General features: G+C 33.4%; 1 protein-coding gene across 1 annotated transcript; it reads right to left on the minus strand.

Annotated features, from left to right (window-relative positions):
• Nucleotides 1–3751: 3751 nt before the first annotated feature.
• LOC106771909 (somatic embryogenesis receptor kinase 2) lies at nt 3752–10590 on the minus strand. Its single transcript, XM_014657954.2, has 11 exons — nt 10067–10590; nt 8513–8645; nt 8321–8392; nt 7539–7682; nt 7313–7384; nt 7154–7225; nt 6964–7076; nt 6436–6567; nt 6011–6352; nt 4879–5273; nt 3752–4391 (listed from the first exon to the last, which is right to left on the minus strand). Exons 1-11 carry the CDS (start codon nt 10149–10151, stop codon nt 4077–4079), a joined length of 1875 nt encoding a protein of 624 aa, XP_014513440.1. The 5' UTR covers nt 10152–10590; the 3' UTR covers nt 3752–4076.
• Nucleotides 10591–11806: the final 1216 nt, after the last annotated feature.

Below are 11806 nucleotides of genomic sequence, written 5' to 3' on the forward strand. Positions count from 1 at the left end.
GGGACCATTAATTGATATCTACTGACATTCAGCAAGTAGTATCTTTGAATGTGTAAAGTGTTATAGGCTGTATAACAGCGTAGTTCTGAGAGGCAAGGAAAAAACAAGCACAACATTCTCATTTTTTATGTTTAAACAGATTGCAATCACCATCTTTACTGACAAATCACAATGTGCCTTAACTTGTACCAACTAAATATCTTCTTCTATTTTCCACAAAGCTTTTATTTGCCTGAAAGACGTAGCACTAAGATGCACGTTTCTTTTTATGAAGATGTGAAATGGCAAGAGAATTGCCTGAAGATGTTTTCTTTCTTTGTTTATCTTCATTCCGAAACTCTCAATCACTACAAATTTGTTGCAAGCAAAATACTATCCCATGTTTTCTGACATCATCTTTGATTAATTATAATTTAAATTTAAATTATTGTTGTGCTTAATTAAGAATAAGTTGAAAGTTGTTTTTTGTTTTTAAAGTTGTTTCCTATTTTTACATACAATATGTCATTTTGAAAAAAATGTATGAATGAAAGTATAGTATTTTATTCTCTGTTAATGCTTTAACAGTTCCAAAGCACAAAAAATTTAAACTCTCATATTTACTTTCCTGGACTTTGTAACAGGAGGCTGCATACTTCATGGTTCCTTTCTCTCTAATATTTTTTTATTAATTGAATTGCATGTGTGGTTTATATGTAGTTGTATGCTTTACCTTTTTTCTTGGTGAAGTTAACACTGATAGCTATCCCATGCCAATAATCTTTAGGTACAAGAAGCGAAATATACCAGGCTATGCCACACCACAAGCATTTAAACTTTGAATTGAAAATTTCCTGGGCCAATTATAACTACCTACAAAGGTGACACTGTCTATGTTCTTGTTTAGAACAAGACCAGATAAAGCATCACTTTACAGTGGTATTTATTACATAGTCTCATGATTTTTGTTTTCTTCTGGAGAATAAAATCAGAGAAAATAATTCTAGTGCTTCACTTTCTAATTTGCTAAAAAATCACTCAGTGCTTAGTCAAACAAAGAGGAAAATTCAAGCAGAAGATTTGCTGTTGAACTGAGGAAGGACCTTACGGTGGCATGTTCATAGTGACTGGTCAAGAGTCACTGTACATGAGACAATAATTGTGGATCTAAGACCTTAAGTCGCTGAAGACAAATCAAGTAATATATTTGTATTAGGTTTATCGAGATAGAGTTTTTCTGATAAGATATAATCTGAGTTCAACCATATGATTGACATTATTTTTAATCCAAAATTTTAATATAATGACTCAGTGAATATTCATTTTTATACGGTGTTCTGTTCTCTTAGTTCTATCTAATGTAAAATTTAAACTCATATTTGAATTTTCACTAATCTGTATACTCTCGACTGTAAACAAATCTATCATAAAACAATGTTCAACGACTTCAAATATATAAAACTAGAGACACAAAGTAATTTTTTTCAAATACTTATTAATAATTTCAGTAAAATTAGGATGTGCACATCAAGGTCCTAATATACATTGGTGCCTACCCTTTTTCTTAACTTGATGCAGATGGGTCAATCATATTGGGTAAGCCTTTACAGTTGTCCAGTCTCTTTAAATAATGAATAGTTACATAACATTTTAAAAATTAACTAAGTTTTTATTTATTTTTGTGAAGCATTATGGTGGAAGAAACATGTCAAGAAGGTGTACACAGAATTTCAAAAGATTGGAAGATGCTACCAATTTAAATAGTCAAACTGGTGGTCTGTCTCACCCTCCTCAAAATCAGGTATGAATCAATATTTGGTTTCACAAACTTTGTTGTTGTGGCTTTAATCTATTTGGTTTGGTATTTACATGTCACAAATCATTATCACTCTAACACAAAAGTACTTTATAAGGTAAGTTTACTTTCTCTAGTAAATTGCACCAAGTCATTGATAAGTGCCTACATTTGTGTACCTATAATTCCATTGACCTCAACTTTTAAATGCAGTAGGAGTGCTTAAAAATGGCTGGGCAGCTATTAGATTCAAGGATACCAACATGAAACACCTTCTCAATACAACAACAACATTAGTTTCTCACTGTTCTTCATGCTAAGTTTTTCCTCTGAGTAAGTTTCCTTTGACATTTGATTCTGCTTTTTATGTTAGGATCCTGCTTTACTGTCGTGAAGAATTTGGATAAACATTTTCTCACCTCAAAATCTTAAATTTGTGATGTTTAATTTTATTATTTGAATGCAAAGTTAAGGGTTGTACTTAGCCATTCGATTAGAATAAAGTATGAGTAGGAGTTTTGAAGGAAACTGAATCCAGTTTTCTGATTTTTGTCTTTGCATTCAACTTCATTATAGTCATCCATGTGGTGTCTCTTCTACGTAATTATTAATCTTAACACACGTGCATGTTGAATGGACACGATTGGATCTCACACGGTGTAGACATATATGTTGTCGTCTTTATGCGTGTTCTTCATTGACTTTTGCATGTCATACATGCACCTATAAATATCACACCATTTTTTATTAGAAAAAAATCACAGCATAATATTCATGATTGATTAAGAAATGAGGTTTTTTATATACCTTATCTTTTAAACACTGATTTAACATGCATTAGTGTTTTATATTCCTCTTTTTCTTTTTTTTTTATATCATTTTTTTTTCTTTTATTCTCTTGCTAGGTATGAAATAGATTTTTAAGTGACTCGAAATTATTTTTGTTTCTGAAAAGTGACAAATAAATTCTCGTGTTTATATGTATTCGACCGTTAAATTGTAATTATATATTGTTGCAGTTTAATATTAAACAAAAACAAAGAATTTATATTACATTTTGAAAAAGATACATTATGATGATTAAGATATTAAATAATTTTATATTGATAAAAAAATTGTAAATATGATTTGGATAAAAAAATAATCTAATAGTGGATTTAAAAAAAATGGAATAAGAAGAAAGTGTAATATTTGAAAAAGAAAACATAAATTAAACTCTAATTCATTACTGTTTTTGTTTTATCTTATGACAATAGTTTAACATGAATGTTTTGGGAAATTCAATATTTTAGATAAATTAAGACTTTGGAAATTTAGGGAAAAAAATCAAGAAAATAAGCTATTGCAATAAAAAAAACATGTACCTTTATTTCTGTTACTTTGATATGGTGTGTCAATTATTTAGATTAAATTATTTATGAAACATATTTAATTAAATTGACTAAACTTATAATATAAAGTATGTTTGGCCAATAAAATTTATTCATTTAAATTCCCTTTGAAATCTACTAAAATTTTGAAATTATTACCACATTAAGCTGTTTAACAAAGCTCACATGGTCACCTTTTCACTAAAATTTTCATTTTAATTTGGGAAAAACATATTTCTATTTTTCCATGAAAATAATTTTGTAGAAAAAGCCAATGAAAATATTTTAGAAAAAGAATTAGTTAAAAATCATTCCCAAAACATAGAGTGCTAAAAAGTCGACCTGATGAGAAACAGTTTTTCAATGAGGTTCTTTAAAAACATAAAAATCTCATCTCATCTTACAAGAAAAATTCCTGTGAATTACAGTCCACTTCCAAAAATCATGGCTTCAAATTTATGTCAATGTTACTATTTCCATAGTTTGGTGAAAAACTTCAACCAAATCCACATTTTACATAGGCTTTCAGCAAGAACGATCTGAATAAAATGCAACTCCCGGGGCCTTTAGGGCTACTAGTACAATCATGCAAAACATGGATGAGATGAGATAGGATATATAAACTATAGATTGAAGGAATATGAAAGAAGGGTGTACAAAAAGATTAAAGGCCATTGTTTCATCTAAGTAAAAATCACTTCATCAAATGCAGCAGATGATACAAATTGCAACTTGACAAAGCGACCCCTATGCACAAATGTAAATGAATATAATGCAGCGGACTTACAAGAGATTAATCAAGAGGATATGGCACTTGAAGGAACCAAAAAAGGAAAATGGAAAGAAAACTTTTATAGCTAAAAAACAAGTCATAAATAAATCCATTCTTTTCTTTTCTTTTTTTTTCTTCTTAATTTACTACTGTGCCCAGGTCACCTTGGACCAGATAACTCAACTGCATGCAGATTTTCAGTCGAGTCCACAATCCAGTCAGAATTGGAATGAGGGGCCAGCTCCACCTCTTGCCGGAGAACTTCCACCTTTTGCCACTCATCCCATCTCTCTGCCAAGCCATCACCTTCAAGCATTCTCACCACTTCTGACATCTTTGGTCGGTCCATAGGGGAACCTTGCGTGCAGAGCAGTGCAACCTGGATTAATTGTTCTACCTCAGCTTCTATGTAATTGTTTTGTAGATCAGGATCAACCAACATTTCAAGCTTTTTCTCCTTCAGGAGTCCTTTTACCTGTGAAAATATTCAGCTGTATTAGATTTACATACATTACAATACAGAAAAGGGAACTTTAAACAAGGGAGAAAGCTTGTTTTGGAAAATACATCAGCAGATAATTCTCAACTACTCAAACAAGCAACAACAGAAATCAAAATATAATTGAATACTTGTGATTCTGGCCTTGGCCTTGCTGAGATGCATACTTTACTGAATAAAGAAATGTTTATATTCTGAATCGTGCTTGGAAGAAGAATAGCGGTCTTAGTTTGGATTTGCAGTATTATATATTTATTGTTTTATAAGTTTTAACCATATTTGCATGTCAGATATATATCATATGCAATACACTCATCTTATGCACATCATAGATAGACACAATCATTCTTCCTAACAATAAATATAACAAGAACTGGTACTCCGGCTATTCATGAATTGCATGAAATTAACTGCATGATAAAGAGTAACAGAAACACAACATATACTTTCACGCTAAACATACCCAATCAAGCAGCATAACATCGTCGTCATTTGCAAGCCGAGCAAGGTCAAAAGCTCTCTGTCCAGTGATCAGCTCCAGAAGCATGATACCATAACCAAAAACATCGGTTTTCTCTGAAGATTTACCAGTGGATAGGTACTCAGGAGCTATGTGCCCAATTGTGCCCCTTACAGCAGTTGTCACATGGGTGTCCTTGTAATCCATGAGTTTGGCCAATCCAAAGTCCCCAACAACAGCCTCAAACTCTTCATCCAGCAATATGTTTGCAGCTTTCACATCGCGATGAATAATCTTTGGATCACAGTGATCATGCAAATATGAAAGACCCCTTGCAGATCCCAAAGCTATTCTTTTCCTAGTTGGCCAATCCAGGGGTTCTTGATGTGGAGGACGCTCTAAAATAAAGAATAATTGAATGATTAAAAATACAAGGTGAGCCAAGGATATTTACTTTAAGCATAGAATGCGTGCTACTATGCACACCTTGGGATTTCTTCCAGTTTGGCAATCAAGCTAAAAAAATAAAATTTCCATAAAACAGCATAGATTTTTTTATATCTTTACTCTATAATCTCTTTTTGCTTTGAGCATGGGAATTAAGGAATAAAGTTTCCCAATAAATGACCTATTAAAATGATAGAATTCCAAGCTGAAGGATAATAAATTTAATAATGAAGTTAATGGCAACTAACACTAGTTAAAATATATAAATTAAATATGGCCAAAATCCCAGACTCTAAATGGGTAGATGACATTAACAAGTTAAGAGAAGAGCTAAGACCAGTTAAGATTTTAGACTTGAGGAAGCCCTCGGGCTTTTACAGCTACATGTTCCTTTTTAAACCACAGGGAATAAATGTATACTTTTGACCAAATTATCGGAGAAAAAGTGCATAACTTGTTCCATTTTTTCACCATTCCCAATAGAACATGCCACAGCTTGACCACCCAACAACTGTACTACTTTGATAAGCTTATGCTAAAGCAGAACTATGGGGAAAATGGTAAATACGACAATAAGAACCTGTTCCATGCAAGATGGGGAGGGGGAGAGTGGGAAAGAATGGAATGAAGGAAATAAGAGAATCAAGGACTTGAACAACAGGTAAAAAAAATGAAACAGAAGATCTACCTCTTAAGCATGAGGCAACACTTCCGTTAGCCATGTAGGGATAAACAAGTAGCCTTTCTGTTGGTGTCATACAAAACCCACGTAGTCGAAGGAGATTTCTATGCACAGCCATGCTAATCATCTCTACTTCAGTCTGAAACTGAAGTTCCCCACCAGGTGTGCGTTCCTCTTTCAACCGTTTCACAGCCACCAATGAACCATCTGCCAACCGTCCTTTGTACACCTTACCAAATCCTCCCCTCCCGAGAATGTTCTTATTGCTGAAAGTATCTGTTGCAACTTGCAGTTCTCGTAAAGAGAACCTTTTAAGTTGTCCTAGATGAACTTCAGGATCCTCTTCAGCTGCAAACATACGCAATCAAGTCAAATTATATTCTTTAAACAAGTTCAGAAACTGTTCCACTCACTGTTCAAGTATGGCTCACCAGGCACATCAAAGAAAAACTCTTGCGGTTTCCTTCTACGCCACCAGGCAAATGCAATTGCAGGAGCAGCAAACAATAGAGCAGCACCAGCAGCAACTCCTCCAGCTATTGCTCCAGTGGCACTATTACCTCCTGGAATTACATATAGAGGAAGGTTGGATCATCACTGTTTCTTCTATCTTTATGTTTAACATAAACATTAGTATACAAATATAAACCGCGTAGGAGCAGCAATACAACCAAATCTTGAAGATATTACAAATAAAGAATTTAATCTTCAAAAGTCCACATGTTAACATAAAATGCTAGAATCTTTTCCACAGAGAACTGGAAGAGATCTTCAACACCACAAGTGAAAAAAACAAATTCAGTCCCACTAAAAATATTCATCTACGCAGGTGCGTCTCTATGATGGTCAGCAAATATAAGCCACCTTTATTATAATAAAAAAATTGAAATAGCCCTCACCATAAGCATGGAAAATCACCTTTACAACTAAAAGATCAATTGCAACAGAAGGAAGATTACCTGGGGCGGAAATTGGAGGTGGAGGAACAAAAGGAGGAGGAGGAGAAAATGGAGGAGAGCCAGGACAGGGGTGCCCAGTAACGGGTCCACATAGATCCAAGTTATTTGCAAAACTGAGACAGGAAGCACGTTCAGAAAAAACTTACAAATTAGAACCAATATGACAACAACACAAATTTCAGTACGAGACCTGATAGGAGTGAATAATGAGAAGGAGCCATTGTCGGGAACCACTCCTGAAAGATGATTATTAGACAAATCCCTACACGTGACACAAATTGAGGGGAAAACATTAGCACCACATAGAAATAATAAAGAGAGAAATACATGGCATACTAGTGGCACTTACAGAACTTGGAGAGCCGTAATATTAGTCAGCGACATGGGTATAGGACCTGACAAGCTGTTGTTGTTAAGCCGACTATCCTTAGACATAACAGGAGAAAAGAATTAAGAACCATACGGATATTAAGATCCACAACATTGCAAACACCAGATCAATCTTTTACCCTTCACCAGAAAAAAAAAAAAAAAACAGCTATTTACATGATAAAAAATTCAGAATCTATACTCACAGGAAACGCAATTTTGACAACTTGCCCAATGAATCTGGGATTGGGCCAGTGAAACGGTTTAGGTACAGATCCAAGCTCACCAGGTTAGTAAGATTCCCCAGGTCACTTGGGATAGGGCCAGTAATGTTATTGCTGTAAAGTTCCCTATTATGAAAAAAAACTTATATCAAAAAGTTACGAAGATAAAAAAATACTTAAATCAATATTCGTAAAATCAGCATCTGTCGAAAAAACAAAATATTTCGTGGAAATTCAGTAATTAGATTCAGGAGCATCCCATCTTCTGTATAAGTAAAGGATAGAGTTAAAGTAAAACAAGTTCCTGTTTTCTCATGTTTCCCTAACACCGATAAAAATCTATCCATTAGGTTGACTTGCATAGCAAACTTAAACATTAGAACACCATGTTCCCGCGAAGTAATATTCATATGAATAATCACTCCATTGAAACAACAAGACAGATAATTTTAAGTGAGGATGGAGCACCACACAGATAAGCATCATTACCTAGTCTAGCAGACTAAAAGAATTATAAAAACCAGAATAAAAGGAACAGAAACCACATATTATTGCCAACACACAACATGATCATCCAGCTGGATATTGAAGATTCAATAACCAGTACCCCATTACATCATGAACCAACTTGAGAATCACATTAATTTATAGTCCAAATTAAACAAGGAAAGTTAAGTAAAAGTTGTCGTTTCACTAACAAAGCCCATACAAAATTAATTACAAAAGAAAATAACATTGGAACATCAAATCAAGTGATAACATACAAATACTGCAAATTCTTGAGCTGACCAAGCTGCGGAACAAGTTGACCGGATAAAGCAGCATTCCCCAGATCACTGACATCATAACAAAGTAAAGATCAAAAGCAACCATTAGAGAAGTCGTCCTAAGTTAACAGAAACTATGCAGGCAAAATTAACATATATGTGACAGATATCAAGGAACAAGCAACTTACACTCTGATAACACTATTATCATTGTTGCATGTTACATGAAACCATGTACATGGATTCACGAGTGTAGGATCCCAACTTTGCAAAACATTGTTAGGGTCCTGTAAATTAGTCCTCAGACTATGCAAAGCATCTCCTGTTTCAAAGCAGGAGCACATGCAATCAGGTACTTTAAAGTTCAAAATAAGCATGTGTCAAATCCATACAGATGATTTCTTCCAGTAATAAAGTTGCATGATAAAGTAGTTAGAAATTTGCACAAAAGAAAAATATTATACCACAACGTTTGAACTAATACACGACACGCACACAAAAATAACAGGATTAAACACGCTTCAAGCACAAATTAATGCACAAATTAATGCAACACGACAATCTCCTGTAAACAAAAAATTACACTTCAAGAACATGCCATATAGGTTGGAGAAATACACTTCAAACACAAAAATCCGGATTGAAAAATACAAACAACGGGACAGGCACACACATGCGCGTAGGAATTACATTGCAATAAGATAGCATGTAGACAGATTGGAGCAGTAGGCGTTTCAAGCCCCAAAATTAAAGAAAAATTTACCTAGTTAATTGCAACACGACAGGAACAGGAACAAGCACACGCACAAATAGATACACTTCAGTGAGATAGCATATAGGTTCGAGTTGGAGCAATGCACTTCAAGCACAAAATCAGGATTGAAAAATACAGAGAAATTCACTAGTTAATACAACCTGACTGGCACTCGAGTATGCACAAAAATACACTTCAAGAATATATCACATAAATTTAGTAATACATTTCAAGCACAAAAACAGGATTATAAAATACAGAAATTCACCGATCAATACAACACGACAGGCACATGAGCGCCCAAAAAATCACCCAAAAACATATCTTAGTGATTGGAGCAAAACACTTTAAAGCACAAAAAACACTATTGAAAAACATTAAGGAGTTCGGGAGTTAATGTAACAAGACAGCACACACTGACATGTGGTAGAACACAACACAGAATATATTCTAAACGGTCTAGTAGATTATAACTAAGACTTTATTGACCAGACAGGTGAAAGTAATCATAAAGGTCGGGCACATTCCATGATAGACACTGTTACTACGCATACAAGTAATAATTCAGTACTTAATTTGAATTGCGAAGAGGTGGCCAGCAAGAAGGCATTGTCGTAAAATGGTACTCATCAATTAAGAGGAGAAAAATCTTTGAAGACTTGTTATACCAAAAATAAACAGTGACAAAAAAAGATTCCATAGGGTCACTTAGCTAAGGGAATGAAGATGGATTAAACACCCAAAGAGAGCAGTGCCAAAACAACATGAGTCTCCTTTATGAATACATAAACCCCTTCATATCCAAGAAGGAAACAAAAAAAAAAAAAAAAAGAAAGGAATCTTCTTTACCAAACTAAATAAAATCAAGGAAGCAAGAACCAAAAGTCCAAAGAAGGTTTAAAACAGCTCCCTCTTTCGGGTTTTGTTTAACAAGACATAAATAAATCACCAAACAAAGAATAATTTGACTCCATGCAAGCATTACAAACCTTCCATGTTAGCAGAAATCAGGCATAGTGGATGAATCAACAATATCCAACAAATGAAACTCAAATCCATCAACTTTCTCTCCATCAACCTATGTACTCAATAACTTCAGATCCAAACAAGACCTCCCACACCAATACACCATCACAAAAACACCCCAGTACTCTTCCGCCACCACCACTATAAATACAAACTCAAATGAACTCAAACCCTAACTCTCAAATCTCCGCCATTACCACCAGTCACACTAAACCCACACCCCGATCTCACCAAAATACGCCAATTTTCGACAACTCCAGAGATTCAAACCCAGAAACACAAAACAAGCTCTCAAAAGTTAAAAGAATCAAAACATTTTCCCTTCTCTTCAAGTATATGAAAAAATAAAAAAACTTTTTTTTTTCACTTTCGCTCTAGTTATCTTGGAAAGGAAAACACAGATACTGTTTCTCTTTCTCTCTCTATCTCTGTCAGCTGGTGAGAGTGTAAGATTGTTATCTTTTTTGAGTGAGGCGTGGAGTGAGAGTGTAAAATAGATGGATAGAAAAAGAAAAATGAAGCTGCCCGAACGGTGCTACCCGCTGCCCTAACGCAGTCAAAAACGCTCTCGCGCGAGATCGTGGAAAGTGACGTGACTCTAACATGGAGGGGCAAAACCCCGTTTTTTGGTCAAAATGCGAGTGAGTTTTCTGGGCCCAACATTACTTTTGTTTTGAGGGCCTGCCACATCACCATTTTCTTTTATTTTTTTATTCTAAGATGCTCTCTTCATTTTCCTTTTGATTTTACCTTACTTTAATAAACTCTCACTTAAATGCAATTTTATTTTTTATAAAGTAAGTTACTTTTTTTAATGCATGTGTATTTTGAAGACACTTAGAACTAATTCTCTTTAACTTAATAATAGATATTTTTATGTTATTAAAAAGTAACTTCTGTGTGTAATTTAATTTTACAAAAACAAGCAATAGTCTAACATATATATTATAAATTTATTTTATTTTTATAAGCTTTTAATATATTTTTACATTAAAATGTATATATCTTAAACAAGAGTAGGTGTTTTATAATGAGTGAAATAATAAATATTATTAAAATAAACTTTTTATTTATGATTATGATATTATGAGATGAATTTTAAAGTTAACTTCATAAAATTAATTTATAGAACAAAGTTTATATGTGTATATTATAAATTAACTTTGTTTTTGGTCAATATAATATTTATCCTAACTTTAACTAATTTGATGAAGATAGAATTGTTTGTTTTCAACCTGACATGGTTTTGCAGTCATTAAGATGGATTCCTGCCCTTGAACGTGCCTGTGATTAACCCTACCACTAGGAATGGTTCAAGCAGCATCTTTTGTTGTTTTCATCTTAAAAGTTTCTGATACAGTTCTGAAGATAGTTAAAATAAATATTTTAATTCTTTAATTTTAAATGAAGTATTAAATATCAACCATAAATTTAAAATAGTAAATAAACGGGTTATACCAGGAAACTTTACTGTGTGGAACAGATATTTGATGACTAATAAATGCATGAGCAAGTAATTTTAATGAGATCAATGGATGATTATTTTAACTCATTGTATATTAATATTTAATAGTGCAATAAATCTTAATTAACTCAAATAAATGAAATTAATAAAGCTTGTAGTCATGACTCAGTTTTTATCTTTGAATAAAACAAAAATGTCATGTGAATTACTGCTGCTATGAATTATTATTTATTTTGTC

The sequence above is a fragment of the Vigna radiata genome, chromosome 8, assembly GCF_000741045.1.
Source record: "Vigna radiata var. radiata cultivar VC1973A chromosome 8, Vradiata_ver6, whole genome shotgun sequence".
NCBI classification, from domain to species: domain Eukaryota; kingdom Viridiplantae; phylum Streptophyta; class Magnoliopsida; order Fabales; family Fabaceae; genus Vigna; species Vigna radiata.

What these genes read in the sequence shown, in the direction of transcription:
- LOC106771909 (XM_014657954.2), bottom strand. Translation starts at nt 10,151, where the DNA reads ATGGAGAGAAAGTTGATGGATTTGAGTTTCATTTGTTGGATATTGTTG. An exon ending in TTGTCAAAATTGCGTTTCCT is followed by an intron (nt 7,385 to 7,538) that starts GTGAGTATAGAT and finishes GTCTAAGGATAG; the next exon opens with TCGGCTTAACAACAACAGCT. An exon ending in TGTTGCCTCATGCTTAAGAG is followed by an intron (nt 5,274 to 6,010) that starts GTAGATCTTCTG and finishes TCTTTATTTTAG; the next exon opens with AGCGTCCTCCACATCAAGAA.